This window comes from Balaenoptera physalus (genome assembly GCF_965194825.1).
Source record: "Balaenoptera physalus genome assembly, chromosome: 8".
Lineage (NCBI taxonomy): Eukaryota > Metazoa > Chordata > Mammalia > Artiodactyla > Balaenopteridae > Balaenoptera > Balaenoptera physalus.
In genome coordinates this window covers 17,822,432-17,838,354 of record NC_138887.1, presented here as the reverse complement: position 1 = coordinate 17,838,354, position 15,923 = coordinate 17,822,432, and the positions used below count along the sequence as shown (strand labels likewise).

At 41.1% G+C, this 15,923-nt stretch overlaps 1 protein-coding gene and 1 long non-coding RNA gene across 5 annotated transcripts in view; both read left to right on the top strand.

The window, feature by feature from the left end:
* LOC309666305 overlaps positions 1-15,923 on the top strand; it is a 386,060-nt gene that overhangs the window by 218,380 nt on the left and 151,757 nt on the right. The window lies entirely within an intron of this gene.
* The window catches only part of RINT1 (RAD50 interactor 1), a 26,499-nt gene continuing 13,755 nt past the window's right edge, over positions 3,180-15,923 (top strand). For 2 of the 4 annotated variants that reach the window (XM_082473501.1, XM_082473500.1), the window contains exons 1-4: positions 3,180-3,413; positions 3,881-3,926; positions 9,977-10,161; positions 13,329-13,570. In XM_082473501.1, coding sequence (XP_082329627.1) covers positions 3,372-3,413; positions 3,881-3,926; positions 9,977-10,161; positions 13,329-13,570 — 515 coding nt within the window. In that variant the 5' untranslated portion in view covers positions 3,180-3,371. Of the gene's footprint in view, positions 3,414-3,880; positions 3,927-6,858; positions 6,925-9,976; positions 10,162-13,328; positions 13,571-15,923 lie in introns of those variants that run through there. The other 2 variants (XM_082473502.1, XM_082473503.1) reach the window with 2 other exon arrangements.

The following is a 15,923-nucleotide window of genomic DNA, read 5'->3' as shown; positions in this document are numbered from 1 at the left end:
TTTTGCATTTCAGCCTAAACTGCCTTAGACAAGATCCAAGTAAAACATGCATTTTTTGTTTTTTTTGTTTTCCAAAAAGGCAGCTCTTTATTGGCTTTTATAGTTAAAATAACACAGGAGTGTTCAAAACTTCTTCCCCATTCCAACTCCCTCTAATAAACATTTGACAGTTTAATGTTCTCCTTGACTCTAAAATTACATCCTAACATGTATATTATGTATAATATTCAGGATCCTGCTTTTAACTCCACACCAGTACTATGGATTGCTAAGTGCCTAACACACACAGTTTATCTCGTTTCTTCCTTTTTATTGTCTAGTATTCTGTCCATCTTAGATGCCTCTTTCCATTCCCCAGATAGTAGTTAATTGTTTTCTGTGCTCCTTCAGTCATTGCAAACATTTCCCTTGTTGAACTTACTGCACTCAATCTTAAATTAAACTTCGTCTGTTTCCTTCACCGGAATATGAATTGTTCAGAAGCAAAAATTGGGGTTTAGAGCAATCTTTTTTCTCCTTTAATTTTACTTTTTATTTTTATCAGTTATACATATCTGTGATTTGCAGTCAAATAATTCTATAGAAACCTTGTAAGTTTTGCAATGAAACAGAAGAGACTGTATCCCCACCCTGTCCCTTCCCTGTTTCCCTTTCCTCAAACAAAGTCATTTCATCTTTCAACTGGTTATTTTGATTTTTTACATTCATTTCTCTATGTAAAATGTTTGCATTGCTATTTCTTGATGTGTCACTTTTAGGCACTATCTATTGACTTCACTTAATGGAAAATGAGGGTTTAGCTCTTCTTCCTTTCCCCAGCCCCACCACCCTTCCCTTCCCTTTATCTGCCTGATATAGTTATATTGTACCTTTTAAAAAATATTTGTTTGTTTGTTTGCACCAGGTCTTAGTTGCGGCAGGCAGCCTTCTTAGTTGCAGCATGTGGGCTCCTTAGTTGCAGCTCCAGGGCTCCTTAGTTGTGGCATGCAAACTCTTAGTTGCCGCATGCATGTGGGATCTAATTCCCTGACCAGGGACTGAACCCGGGCCCCCTGCACTGGAAGCGGAGTCTTATCCACTGCGCTACCAGGGAAGTCCCCAGTTATACTGTACTTTTAAAAACAGATTTGTGTTTACTTCATTATAATTAGGTAAACATTACTCACATCTTGAGCAAAGTAATATACTATGATTACTTCTCCTCCTCAATTTTTTGTTTTTCTTGCAGTTAATAATGATCTTATTTTTACTATTCATCACTAAGCCTTCTTAATGATTGTTTAAACCTCTCCCTCCAGAGATTCAGATAGATGAGAAGTTCTATGAGTCTAATCTTTCTGAAGGAGCCTCTTCTGGAGCCTTCTGACCTGCACCATCTACGTCTAGTGCACAGCTGTTGTCAAGGCTTCCCACTTTATTTTTCTCCTGTGTTGTGTCTTCTGTTTCCTATATCCCATGCATTCTTTTTCTTTGTTTAGCCCTCATTTTAGTGGAGTACATCTCCAGTAGCTTCCTGAGGAAGGAGAAATAAATGAAAGGGAAATTCTTTGAGCTCTTGAATGTCTGAACACACCTTTATTCTTTTTTTTTTTTTTTTCTTTTGGCTGTGTTGGGTCTTCGTGGCTGTGCGTGGGCTTTCTCTAGTTGCGGCAAGCGGCGGCTACTCTTCGTTGTGGAAGAGGGCTTCTCATTGCGGTGGCTTCTCTTGTTGCGGAGCACAGGCTCTAGGCGCACGGGCTTCAGTAGTTGTGGCGCACGGGCTTAGTTGCTACGCGGCATGTGGGATCTTCCCGGACCAGGGCTCGAACCCATGTCCCCTGGATTGGCAGGCGGATTCTTAACCACTGCACCACCAGGGAAGTCCCCACACCTTTATTCTTTATCCACACTTGACTGGTAGTTTACTAGTCACGTACAGAATTTCAGTTTGAAATAAATTTTCTTTGGAAATTTAATAGACCTGCTCCCATGTCTTCTAGCTTTCTTTGTGACCATTGAGAAATTGAAAGATATGCCGATTCTTGATCCTTTCTAAATGATCTCTTTTTCTCTCTGGAAGGCTAGGATTGTCTTTTTGCCCCCAGTGTGCTGCAATCTCACAACGATGAGCCTTGGGATGAGGCAAGTTGTACCCATTGTGCTTGGCACTCAGTGGGACCTCTTCAAGCTGGAAATTCATGACCTTTAGTTTGGGGAAATTTTCTTGAATTGTTTTGTTGGTGATAACTCCTTCCCTAATCCCGGTTGTTGTTGTTTTACAATTCTTATTTTTTGTATTTTGAACCCCTGTAGTGGTCCTCTAATTTATTTTTTCTTTTGTATTTTTCATTTCTTTGTCCTTTTGCTTTTTTTTCCCCTAGGATACTTCCCAACATTTATCTTCCAAGTTTTTATTGAGTTCTCATTTCTACTATCATATTTTTTTGTCTCTGAATGCTCCTTTTAAAATAGTAGCCTGTTACTGTTTTATGGTTGCAATGGTGTCACACATCTCAGGGTATAAATAAATAAAGTTTTCTCCTCATTGAATGGTTTCTGTTTTCTCTAAGGGCTGCTTTTTTTCCCTTCCCCTGTTTCCGTCTCCGTGGTACCACCTTCCATGTTTGTTTCTGAAGTTGTCAAATCCCTAGGTCCTCTACTTACCTCTTGCTGGCACTCCTAGTTCTCCTCCCTGGCAAAGGACAGGCTTTTTTGGTCCCTGCACTGGTTGAAGTGTATGTTAGCCGCAGAGTCCTTTTCCTCCTTTCAGGTCCCAGAGTGTTTACAACCAGATCTGCACCCGCCAGGTAGGAAGTTGGAGGGTCACCTCTAGATGAATTTGATCTGCCTTAAAAGAAAAGAGCCAAAGATAAAGACACTGGAAATTCTCCAACTAAACTGTCCAACCAAAATACATTAAAGCTAGTCAACACGCCTCCTCACACTCAGAACATCTGGGATATCATCTAAAATATAAGTTGAAATGATTCATATTGAATTTACACTGTGGAGAGAGGGATACCTGCAAGCTCCATCCTTAACGACCCCAATGCTGTGGAGGAGGTTTACCGAGGTTGAGAAGGACCGCGCCCGCCCCGCCCCGCCCCCGCCCCCGCCCCCGCCCCCGCCCCGCCCCCGCCCCGCCCCCTTCTCCTTCCAGAGCGGCCGATCCGGCCCCCCGCCGGCAGGGGGAGCCACCGCGCACGGCCGGCGGCTGCGCGGGCAGGGCCTCTCTGGGAGGAGAGGAAGAAACCAGAGAGACGGCAGAGGAAGTTGCTGTGGCTCTGGGAGCTACGGTCTCGAAACTCTGCTGGTGTTTGATCGCTGGCCGGAGCCGGAGTCCATTGGCCACGCTGGCTGCGCAAGGAGCCGAGGACTCGCACGGAGGCAGGATGCTCCTGGCCGGCGATTTCGGCAAGGCGCCGGCAACCCGGGTGAGGCGGCCCTTATGGCCCGGGGCGGGGACACTGGTGGCCCAGTGAGGTAGCACAGACCTCCCAGGGGAGAGTGCCTCGGTGAAGTGGCCTTGGCGGCCTAGGGACGCGGTTACGGTGGCCCGGGGGAGATGGCTCTTGCAACTCTGGTGAGGTGGCAAAGACCTCCCGGAGGAGGTGGTCCCAGTGCGATGGCTCTGGTGATCCCGGTGAGATGACACAGGTCATTCTGGGGAGGTGGCCCTGGAGGCCGGACAAGGTAACTCCAGCGGTCCTGGGGAGGTGGCAGTGGTGGCCCCAGGGAGGTGGCCCTTTTTAGAACCTCCAGATCCTGGCGTCTCAGGAAGGCCCCAGAGGGAGGGGGCTGGGACCTCGTTGTCTTCCAGTGGATGCCCTCTGGGAACCCTGTGCGAGTTCCACCTATCACTTCAGTCCTGATGTGTTTGTCACACCTGTTCTCCTTCTAGTGCTGCTCTGAAAATGGTGACCAAAGGAAGAACATCAAGGAGAAAAGTAAGCGGACTCCAAACACCTTAGCACTTTCTACCCAGCCATCTCTCCAAAACTCTGCCCTCAAGGGTCTGCATCGAGAAGGGTCTTAGCCTGTTATCTTTTAGATGATGCATCTCTTTTTCTCTTTCTGTATTAAACACTGATTATCATCATACACATATTTTTGCCTTTCAAGATGGTAAAATATGGGATGATTTGGAGAAGAGCACTTCCTGTCCCCTACCTAGTGCAGGGACTTGTGTGGTTTCACTCCAGTGCTGCCCTTCGTACTGGATTCAGAGAAATTGGGGCCTGCCTGTTATTTTCGTGAAGCATCAACTTATTAAGCATCAGGAACTTCGAGGGGCTAATGATCTAGGAGAGATGACCACCACCTTAGTTGCGTTCAAAGGAGTCAAATGATCATTGTTTAGTTGTATTTACCTTCAGTGAATTTGCAGGTAATCGTTGATCTGGGAAAAGCACAACAGATAACTTGGTTCCTGGATCTTGAACTGGATAGGGAAAAGGTCAATATCTCCATTTCCTTCCTAGGACAGGAGCATATACCAGGGGTGTGGACATATGGTATTTTACTTTTATAAGCTAAACGTGGCAAGATTTTGGAAATCAAGGAATCTTCAGGGGCTTTTGAAGTGAAATTTACTGGGAGAGGAAGGGGGAAGCATGGAACAGCTGTTCCATCAGAGGGTTTTTGGTTCTTCTGACCACGGCAAATAGTCTGGGAATGAGTAGTAGTAACAGAAGGGGTGCCTGTGTTACCGTATTGGCTTTAGGAGTTAGACTTGCCCTTAACATTGCCTGTTGCTGCAATCTGCCTCAGAAAGAAAGCTCTGAGTACTTCATAGCACTTGACAGTCACAGCTGCCACAAGTTAGCTCCTTTTCCTTAAAGGATTTAAGAGTACCTCATATCGTTCAGTTTAACCCTTCCCATTTCCACCTTTGCCCCATTCAGATGCCTGGGAAGTTGATGCCACTGAGCTGTAGACCCTCCTTTGTTGGCTTGCAATTAGAAGTGCAATTTCTTTGCAATTAGAAGTGCTCTTTACAAAAAATATAGGAGAGGAGAGACATTAACCACCCCTCCAAATCACCACTGTGTCATTTTGAAGAATGTCATTTGACTAAGAACGTACTATGCTGCATTTAAATGGTTAAATCAAAAGAGTATAATTTTTTGTAAAAAGTGAAGATAGAATTTACTCCCTAAGCTACAGCAAGCTTATCTTCACAAAACATTCCCTCTGCACATAGCCCTGCCTCTGTGTCTGCAGATACACCACACAACTCACATGTTTTATATAAGATAAATTTAAAAAGTCGACATTGTGACTCCTGTACTTAATAGTAGATGGAGTCCTGTAGTAATAAAGTTTGATGCAGACCAGCCAATTCTGATCGTATCTGAAGGAGAATAAGAATATTGTTCTGAAATTCAGGAAACATGGATTTTAGTCCCATTTACAACCTTTGAGTGTAGGCTGGGCAAATGTTAGAATTTATAGTAGGGAAGTTGAGGCATAGACTCTTACTAGTTTCACTTCTACCTGCCAGTGGGCTACTCATTCTCATTGCATGTGAAAAAGCTTTTAATTCTTAAAAATTGAATAGAACAAAGGAAAATTTGGTTTTTTTAAGGCCTGGGGGAGGGGAACATACCCAGTACTAAATACTGGTATATAGTATGTTAATCTCTTGTAGTTACATTTTGCATTTAGGCATATCTTTAGTTAGATATTCTTATCTTCATTTTGTCAGAAGTGACTGTTGTTTTTTAATGAGGCTGATTATAACCTCTTGCCTTTCATTGCTGTTTCCTTAAAACTTTATTTTTGAGAAGCAGACTCACAGATACAGAGAACAAACTAGTGGTTACCAGCGGGGAGGGGCAATATAGGGGTAGGGGATTTAGAATTACAAACTATTATGTATAAAATAAGCACTGAGTGAAGTAAGTCAGACAGAGAAAGACAAATATCATATGATATTGCTTACGTGTGGAATATAAAGAAATGGTACAAACGAACTTACTTACAAAACAGAAATAGAGTCACAGATGTAGAAAACAAACATGGTTACCAGGGGGGAGAGGGAGGGAGGGATACGTTGGGAGATTGGGATTGACATATACACCGTACTATATATAAAATAGATAACTAATAAGGACCTACTGTATAGCACAGGGAACTCTCTCAGTACTCTGTAATGACCTATATGGGAAAGAATCTAAGAAAGAGTGGATATATGTTTATGTATAACTGATTCACTTTGCTGTACACCTGAAACTAACACAACATTGTAAATCAACTATGCTCCAATAAAAATTAAAAAAAAAAAAAAGCTATGAGGATATATTGTACGATGTGGGGAATATAGCCAGTGTTTTATAATTACAAATGGAGCATAACCTTTAAAAATTGTGAATCACTATATTGTACACCTGTAACATATAATATTGTATAGCAACTATACTTCAATTAAAAAAAAAGAAAGAAAGAAAAACGCTTTATTTTTGGTAAAGAGCCGCTTCTACAAGGGCAGCTCCAAGGAAGAACAGAGGTGAAGTCCAACTAGCAGAGCTCCCAGGAGGTTCTCTATTGTTGCCCCAGCTTTATCTCTCATGTACACATCTTGTTTGTTTTGTTTTTTAGAAATTGTTGTAGTCCTTGTAACGAAATATATACTAGTACAGTCAAGCTTTTAACAAACCATTAATGGTTTGTTTAGAGACAACCAAATCCTTCAGGCAAACCGGAAGTAGAGAAATGCACTGTATGTTCAGGTTTATTCTAATGTTTGGTTTCTATGAAGTCTACTCTCTTTTTCTCTGGGGCCTTATTTTATAGTATTTATTTTCATTTGGAGTTCAATGGCTATTACTCTGAATTTTTACAGTATCTTGTTTTTTTGTTTGTTTTTTAAATTTCTAGGTACAACTCATCTCTAGGGAGATTAAACGCTGTATGTGGAATCATTCAAGTCGTGGACTTAGTAGAGTTGAGCGTGGTTTATTTATTTATTTTAAAATTTTTTTAAAAAATTTTTATTTATTTATTTGGTTGCGCCAGGTCTTAGTTGCGGCAGGTGGGCACCTTAGTTGGGGCTCACTGGCTTCTTAGCTGCGGCTCACTGGTTCCTTAGCTGCGGCATGTGGACTCCTTTTAGTTGAGGCACGTGGGCTCCTTAGTTGCGACATGTGAACTCTTAGTTGTGGTGTGCATGTGGGATCCAGTTCCCTGGCTAGGGATCAAACCTGGGCCCCCTGCATTGGGAGCACAGAGTCTTAACCACTGCACCACCAGGGAAGTCCCTTGAGCGTGTTTAATATCAGGGAACTTAATGGCTGCACAGTGACATGGAGTTACCATTACAGAGTTTGACCCAAACTTCAGGTTTCCTAAACTTTTCAGGAAGAAGGAAACCATAAGTAACCAAAAGGAGTAGCTTACCCATGGAAACACACTTCAAAAGGAAACAGTTCATCTTAGCACATGGGGGTGGGAGTAGGAGAAGGACATGGCAGCCGGCTGTGGGCCTTTTTTTTTTTTTTTGAAATAAAGGTAGAGGAAAGGGGACATTTTTTAAAATTTATTTATTTATTTATTTATTTTTGGCTGTGTTGGGTCTTCCTTTCTGTGCGAGGGCTTTCTCTAGTTGTGGCAAGCGGGAGCCACTCTTCATCGCGGTGCATGGGCCTCTCACTGTCGCGGCCTCTCTGGTTGCGGAACACATGCTCCAGACGCGTAGGCTCAGTAGCTGTGACACACGGGCCTAGCCGCTCCGCGGCATGTGGGATCCTCCCAGACCAGGGCTCGAACCCGTGTCCCCTGCACCGGCAGGCAGATTCTCAACCACTGCGCCACCAGGGAAGCCCCGGCTGTGGGTCTTTGTCAAGAAACTGCTGTGAGCCTTCAGGTTTCTTGGGTTCAGGGCAGATTCAGAAAGCCATGCTGGCACAGACCATCAGCAAAGGTATAGCTAGAGGTACTCTGGAAGAGAGGAGCAGTGCTGTTGGTCCACAAAATTAGGACCATGGAAAATAATTTAATTGCCTTTGAAGTGGATTGTTTACTAGAAATTTGTTTTAAGTGTTTTGTTTAAATAAAAGTCAGAATTTTTTAATTTATATATTTGAATCTTCCCTCATTCCACAAAGAATTCAAGGTAACTTAAATTGCTTAATTATGTCTTAAATATTCTGGATAGTGGAAGAAGGTATAGACTCCTGCAGAGTGAAAAACTGACTTGTGAACTACAGGAAATGATCGACTTTCAAGCATAGAATAAGGAGTAGACTCTGGGAAATTTCACATACTCGGTGGGATGAGAGCAAAGCTACATAGCGTTCCCGTTTTCACTGGGCATTGTGTGTTCTGCTATAGTACATGTTGCCTCTGCTACCACTCTTCTTAAGAGGGTTCCAAATCACCTGTTTTTGTCATATTTAATAAGTCCAATATGAATTGGCCAAGTCTAGTTTATTTGCCATGGGAAGAATCTCACTTTAGATTGTACAATTTAGTGGTTGCATTAGCCATTTTGAGTTTTTCCTGGTAATCTGTGTTTTCTCTCGTATTTCTTTTTTTTTTTTTTCTGTTTCTGAAATGGACATCTTTTTTTTATAATTAATTTATTTTTATTATTAAAAAAAATTTTTTTTTGGCTGTGTTGGGTCTTCGTTGCTGTGCACGGGCTTTCTCTTGTTGCGGCGAGCAGGGGTTACTCTTCGTTGCAGTGGGCGGGCTTCTCATTGCGGTGGCTTCTCTTGTTGTGGAGCACGGGCTCTAGGCGCGCGGGCTCAGTAGTTGTGGCTCATGGGCTTAGTTGCTCTACGGCATGTGGGATCTTCCTGGACCAGGGCTCGAACCCGTGTCCCCTGCATTGTCAGGCGGATTCTTAACCACTGTGCCACCAAGGAAGTCCCTGAAATGTACATCTTTGTACAATCGCATCTGAAGCTTTTAAAACTCTTTTACTCTTATATCAGGAGGAGTTTTTACTCATTGGTCTCCCTTTCAGATTTTTTTCATGTACTTGAGATCTTTCAATACCATTTTTTTTTCTTTTTTTTAAAACATTTTAAAACCAGAGTCCTCCTTTGGTGTTATTCTAGACTATACCATCTGGTTCCTCACAAATTTTGAAAATATATTACTAATTTAATAAAAGCTGCATCAGCAGAATCAGATTTGACCTTTTTCCCCCCAGTAATAAAATAGATTCTTAAGATACACAGTTGTCTAGAAAAGTTTAGTATCTGTTTGTAACTGCATTGTCATGCCAACATCTATTGCAACCTGTGGGTACTAGGACAGAGTTTAGTAATTTTTCTTTCACTCAGAATTTCCTAAGCTCTTAAGCATTTTGTAGTAGTACTTGATCGATAGATTGCTTTATAGCTATTCATTTGGGTATTTGTGTGTGTGTGTGTATGTGTATTTATATGCATATATATACATATATATATATATATAAAAATATATACAGTCATCCATTGGTATCCATGGGGCATTGGTTCCAGGACCTCTGCGAATATCAAGATCCCTGGACGTTCAAGTCCTTTATATAAAATGGCACAGTATTTGCCCGTAACCTACACATATCCTCTGTATGCTTTAAATCATCTCTAGGTTACTTAATGCCTAATGCTAATAATAATAATAGTTTTGCATACAATGTAAATGCTATGTAAATAGTTACTGGAGCATGGCAAATTCATTTTGCTTTTTGGAACTTTTTGGATTTAAAAAAATTTTTTTTTATCTGCAGTCAGTTGAATTCATGGATGTGGAGGGCTGAGTGCTTTATATAAATATATAAAATATAGTGTGTATGTATATATACATATATTCATTTGGGTATTTTTGTGTATGTGTGTATATATATACATATACACACAAGTACTATATATACAAAAATGCCATATATAGGTAGTGTTTTCTTTAAATTAACTTTTGAAAGTAGATATGTTGCCTTGTATATCTTTTGCATTTCCTTTAACTCCATAGTACTTAGTGGTGTTGAGTAATTGTTATTCTTTCATTTTAGGTGACATAAATATTGCAGCTCTCGTTGGAAACGAACGAGTCTGTGAAGGTACAGATAATGGTGATCTCCCTTCCTATGTGGCGGAATTTATAGAAAAGGAAGTCGGAAATGACCTTAAATCTTTAAAGAAACTTGATAAACTCATAGAACAGATGACAGAAAGTAAAATGCAGTTAGAAGAACAGGCAAGTATTAAAACTCATTGAAACAATATCAGTAGTATACTCATTATAATATAATGTAAATATAACCATTATTATATAGGCATTTTTGAAAATATAGATTGTGACAAACAGTCTAATCATTTAAAACTGCTTAATAGGTTTTAAGGACCTACAGTGTGCTAGGTGTTTTACAAATTATGTAAAAGAGAAAGTTCCTACTGATAATGATTTATGTCTGACATTTATGTCTGACATTTTCATACAATGACTTTTAATAACATGCTTTTAAAAGTAAATTCATGGGATACCAAAATGTTACAACACCATCATTCCAATTTTTTTATATATGCACACATAGGGAGAAAACATTAAAATAAGTATAACATTATAATAATGGTTATTTCTGGGTGGTTGGTTAATAAGTGATTTATTTTCTTTTTTTCTTCTTTTATAAATTTATTTATTTATTTTGGCTGCATTGGGTCTTCGTTGCTGCACGCGGGCTTTCTCTGGTTGTGGTGAGCGGGGGCTACTCTTCGTTGCGGTGTGCAGGCTTCTCATCGCGGTGGCTTCTCTTGTTGCAGAGCATGGGCTCTAGGCGCACGGGTTTCAGTAGTGGTGGCACACGGGCTTAGTAGTTGTGGCTCGCGGGCTCTAGAGCTCAGGCTCAGTAGTTGTGGCGCACGGGCTTAGTTGCTCCGAGGCATGTGGGATCTTCCCAGACCAGGGATCGAACCTGTGTCCCCTGCATTGGCAGGCGAATTCTTAACCACTGCGCCACCAGGGAAGTCCCCATTTCTACTTCTTAATTCAGCAGAGGATCAATCTAGGGCAGTCCTTATGCCCCAGCTCCTACCTGCTACCTCAGTGGACTTGCTTCACTCTCTTATAATTTCATTCTCTGCTCCTCAGCCAGTCCTGTCCCCTCAGCATATGGACATACCCAGATCTTTTCCTTAAAACCAAAAAAAAAGAAAAACAAAAAGGGGACTTCCCTGGTGGTCCAGTGCTTGGGACTCTGTGCTCCCAGTGCAGGGGGCCCGGGTTCGATCCCTGGTCAGGGAACTGGATCCCACATGCCACAACTAAAAGAGCCTGCATGCCGCAACTAAGGATCCTGCGGCCCTGCAGTGAAGATCCCACACGTGGCAACGAAGATACCGTGTGCTGCAACTAAGACCCGGCACAGCCAAATAAATAAATAAATAAAATATTAAAAAAAAAAACCCCAAAAAACTCTCCCCTCTTCCTTAGTAGATATTAGTCCCTTTTACTGTTAGGCTTCTTCAAAAAGTCATCTTACTTTGTATCTGTATTCACTTCCTAGTTGACCATTTGCTCTTGGACTTAATATAATCAGGCTCGTTTCCCTGATGACCATGGAAGCTTCTGCTGAAGTACCTAATTGAACCTCAGATTCAGCATGTCCAAAACTGTACCGATCCATCTCTTAAGATGCTTCCCTATCTTGGAAAATGGCACCAGCATCTATCTGCCTGTCAGTCATTCCTGAGACCTGGATTGCTCCTCTACCCTCAGCACCAAGACATCTGGGTTCTGCCTCCTTGATGTCTCTGGTGTCCATCCCCTGCTACCACCTCAGTTTAGAGCTGCATTCTCTCTTGCGTTTGATGGTAGTTTGCCCATCTTCTGTTTTTTTCTTACTGCCACAGTAACTATCTTTCTTTTTTATTCCTTACAGAAACTTTACTATATGTAAATAAGCAAATATATAAAATATATACAGTTAAAATGTGTATGCAAGCATATATATATTTAAAATATGCATAGCTTAATGTTTTACAATTAATGTAATATACTACTTGTTTTCCTATTATATCTATATGTATAGATCTTTTTTAATGGTTTTATGGTATTCAAATACAGCTGTACATAATTTATTTAATCAGGACCTTATTGGTGGACCTTTTTGCTATTCCCAGTTTTTATTATTATAAATATGAGAATAAACATGATTATTTATCATTAAATCATAAATCTAACTTTCTAAATCATAAATCCCACTGAATTATCCCCTTATTAAAAACTCTTAATGGCTTCCCATTGCCTGTCGGGAAAAGCCCACATTCTTCTAATGCTCAAGATGCTGCCTGTGATTTGGTCTCTCCCTACCTGTCTAGGCTCATCTCTTCTCTCTGCATTTCTTTGAACTGGAATCTCTGCCCTACTCCCCTCTTTGCTGTTCTCTCATCATGACTGAGCTGTTTCTTTGCCTGAAATGCCTTTTCCTTCCAAACTTCCCTAAAAATTTCCACCCAACCTGCAAAGGTCTGTGCATGAGCCATGCAAGCACAATTGCCTTGCACCCCAAAACCTTCTACTCAAAGTGTGGGAGCTTGTAAGAAATGCAGAATCTCAGTCCCTACTTCAGGCCTATTAAGTCTGAATCTGCACTATAACCAGATCTCTAGGTGATTGCTATGCACGTTCAAGTCTGGGAAGCACTGCCTCAGTACACCATTACACCTGGCATCTCTTTTATTGCACTAATCCCACTGTTGAAGGTTTGCCTACATCTCTCTTCCATACCAGCTGAGCTTAAGGGCAGATGCTGTGTCTAATTTATCTGGCAGACCTTAGCACAGTGCCTGGTATAGAGTGTCTAATCAGTGTTGATTAAATTGAAATTCCTCTATAATATTCTTATCATATTGTACTGATGCCTGATATTTGTATATGTTTTTCCATCTGCTGTAAGAAAAATTCATTTAATAAATATCATATCTAAAGGCATTACCTGGGTATCATCTTACCAAGTCAATAGTTCCTTCTCAATCTGGGCTTAAATCAGAATCACCTGGGGAACTTTTGCAAATAGTTACCCCGGCTTTCAGAATCAGAGCCTCATTTGTTTTTGAAAGAAAATGATTAGTAGATAAAGCAGGTAAATGTTCTTTGGCTGGACCCTCTGAAAGTGCTGAGCTTCATGATGCTAGATCCAAAGATGTTTACTGGGGGCCCTCCCTACACACCTCCACATAGAGCATTTCATGTTGAGGTTTGGTTAGTACAGGATGCAGAAATCCAATGTTTCTTTTCAAGCTTTTAAATGACAGTTTTCATTTCTATTAGAACAAACATGCATTTTGAAGGTAACTAATAAAAAAGGTTATGAGAATCTTATCTGATTGCTGCTGTTTTTTATTTTTTGTTTTTGGTATGGGCAGGTACTTACAGTTTCATCAGAAATCCCTAAAAGAATTCAGAGTGCCTTAAAAAATGCAGAAGAATCAAAGCAATTCCTTAATCACTTTCTGGAGCAAGAAAGCCATCTCTTCAGTTCCATTAACAGCCATCTGCTGACCGCACAGCCCTGGATAGAAGATCTTGGAGCCATGATTAACCAAATTGAAGAGATTGAACGGCATCTTGCTTATCTTAAATGGATTTCACAAATTGAAGAACTCAGGTAAAATAGGCCTCTTTGTTCTCATAATTATTATTTTCCTTTGAGGCTATGTTTTAGAGAGTACGTGCATGCCATTAAATAATTGAGGTAATTAAAGATTATAATAATGTGATTTTACCAGTTATGAAAATAGCATTATGATGATGATTCTTTTCCTTTATTATGAATGAACATAAACTTTTCAGGGAGCTTAATTTGCGTTTGAAAGAAAGTAATCCAAGTAAAAAATTTTAGTTATAGTTATATTGTGAATTATAGTTATTATTATAGTTATATTGTGAACACATGATAAAAATGATTATAATGCCAAATTAATAAAGCAACTCATCAGTGTGGTAATATTCCTCTTTTACCTTTTAGAGACGGTCACTTAATGAAATGGATTGCTTTCTCTATAATTTGATTTTTTTTCAATGGGTATCACCTAAGAAGAGCTACACAGTATTATTAGATGAAAAACAGAGTCCTGCTACTTCTGGATAGGGAAAAATAAAGAAGTACAGTGGACCCCTGAACAACGCAGGGCTTAGGAGCATCAGCTCTCCTCGGATGTCAGATCTGCATACAGCTCATAGTCAGCCCTCTGTATCCACGATTCCTCCCTATCCATAGCTCCACATTCACGGATTCAACCACCCAGAGATCGTGTACTACTGTAGTATTTACTACTGAAAAAAATCTGTGTGTAAGTGGACTCGTGCACTTCAAACCCATGTTGCTCAAGGGTCTACTGTACCTCTTTTTGAATTGAATACATATCACTGGTAGTTGATTGTGTCTGGTATTGCCTTTCAAACAAGCTATATTAACATTTCTGCCTACATTGGTAGATTTTTTGGTTTCATGATTTAAATTCTGAAAATAGCTATAAAAGACAAAATCTGGGGACTTCCCTGGTGGCGCAGTGGTTAAGAAGCCACCTGCCAGTGCAGGGGACATGGGTTCGAGCCCTGGTCTGGGAAGAACCCACATGCCACAGAGCAACTAAATCCCTGTGCCACAACTACTGAGCCTGTGCTCTGGAGCCCACGAGCCACAACTCCTGAGGCCACGTGCCACAACTACTGAAGCCCGTGCACCTACAGCCCGTGCTCCGCAACAAGAAAAGCCACCACAATGAGAAGCCCTCGCACGGCAACGAAGAGTAGCCCCCGCTCACCACAACTGGGGAGAAGCCTGCACGCAGCAACCAAGACCCAACACAGCCAATAAGTAAATAAATAAATGAAAAATTTAAAAAACAAGACAAAATCTGTTAAAAAACTTAGTAAGAATGCCTAGGAAAGGAGAAGAATGAAAAATGAGAGAATGAGCGTAGGGGAAGGCCAAAAGGGCTGTCAGAAATAGAATAATACAGACATGAGATTAGTATGATTGTTGAGGCCTGAAGCAGTGATGGTGGAAAACAAAGGCCGCTCGTGGTGGAGGGAGAGGGGAAAGTATTAGTGCATAGTGGAGCTGGGCAGGGTGGCGGTACACATTCCTGTGCTTAAGGAGGGTGCTGTGCCCACCCAGGAGCGTAACCGAAGCGTGGCACTCGGCGGGGGATGAGAGTCCCAGCTCACTGTCACCTAGCGAAGTGGCCAAGCCTGGGTAGGATGTACACAGGCTGCCTAGAGGGAGAGCACTTCCGACCCCTGAGCTGAGATTAATTATTGAAAAGGTTAAATTTTGTTCCTATTCTGGCTTAAGATGCAGAATGTTATTTTTATCAAAAGAAACATTTCAGTTTTAAATGTTTCATTTTATTTAGCCAATATGCAAAATGGTAGTCATGGGCTGAATGAATCCTGAAGATAGGTTGTATTTGGCTTGTTTTAAAGAATTTGATTAATTGGTTTGATTTTTACATGGAAATCTTGATTTCTGGATTCTGTTGAAAAATTTTAAGGTTTGGCTACATTGGACCTACACTCCAGTGTGGCAGCACTTGGCTGGAGCCTTAGGATGGGGTATGTGCTTTTTAGCTTGTCCTAGTCCCCGCCCACTTTGCTTTTTTCATTTACTTTGCCCGTTAGGCCTTTCCAGGCATTTGAGTTTGCTACCCTCGCTGTAGAGCTTACCTTAAATTTTGTCTGCAACTTGGCTAACAGTAACTTGAAAGGACTAGACTCTGAGGTGCCACCTCCCTAAGTTTCCTATAATCCAGTTTAGCTGGGCAAAGTAGGTAAAAATTGAAGTCTACCATATTTGACCTTACCAGATGCCACCCACATTCTCCCCTTTGGATTAAGATAAGATATGACAGACTTCTGTCAAAGACAGATTTATTAGAAATGAGTGGTGCCTGAGGGAATGTGACAAAGGAAAATTCTGTTACCTTGGGAGGGGTGGGAAGGGAAAGGTGGAGGGA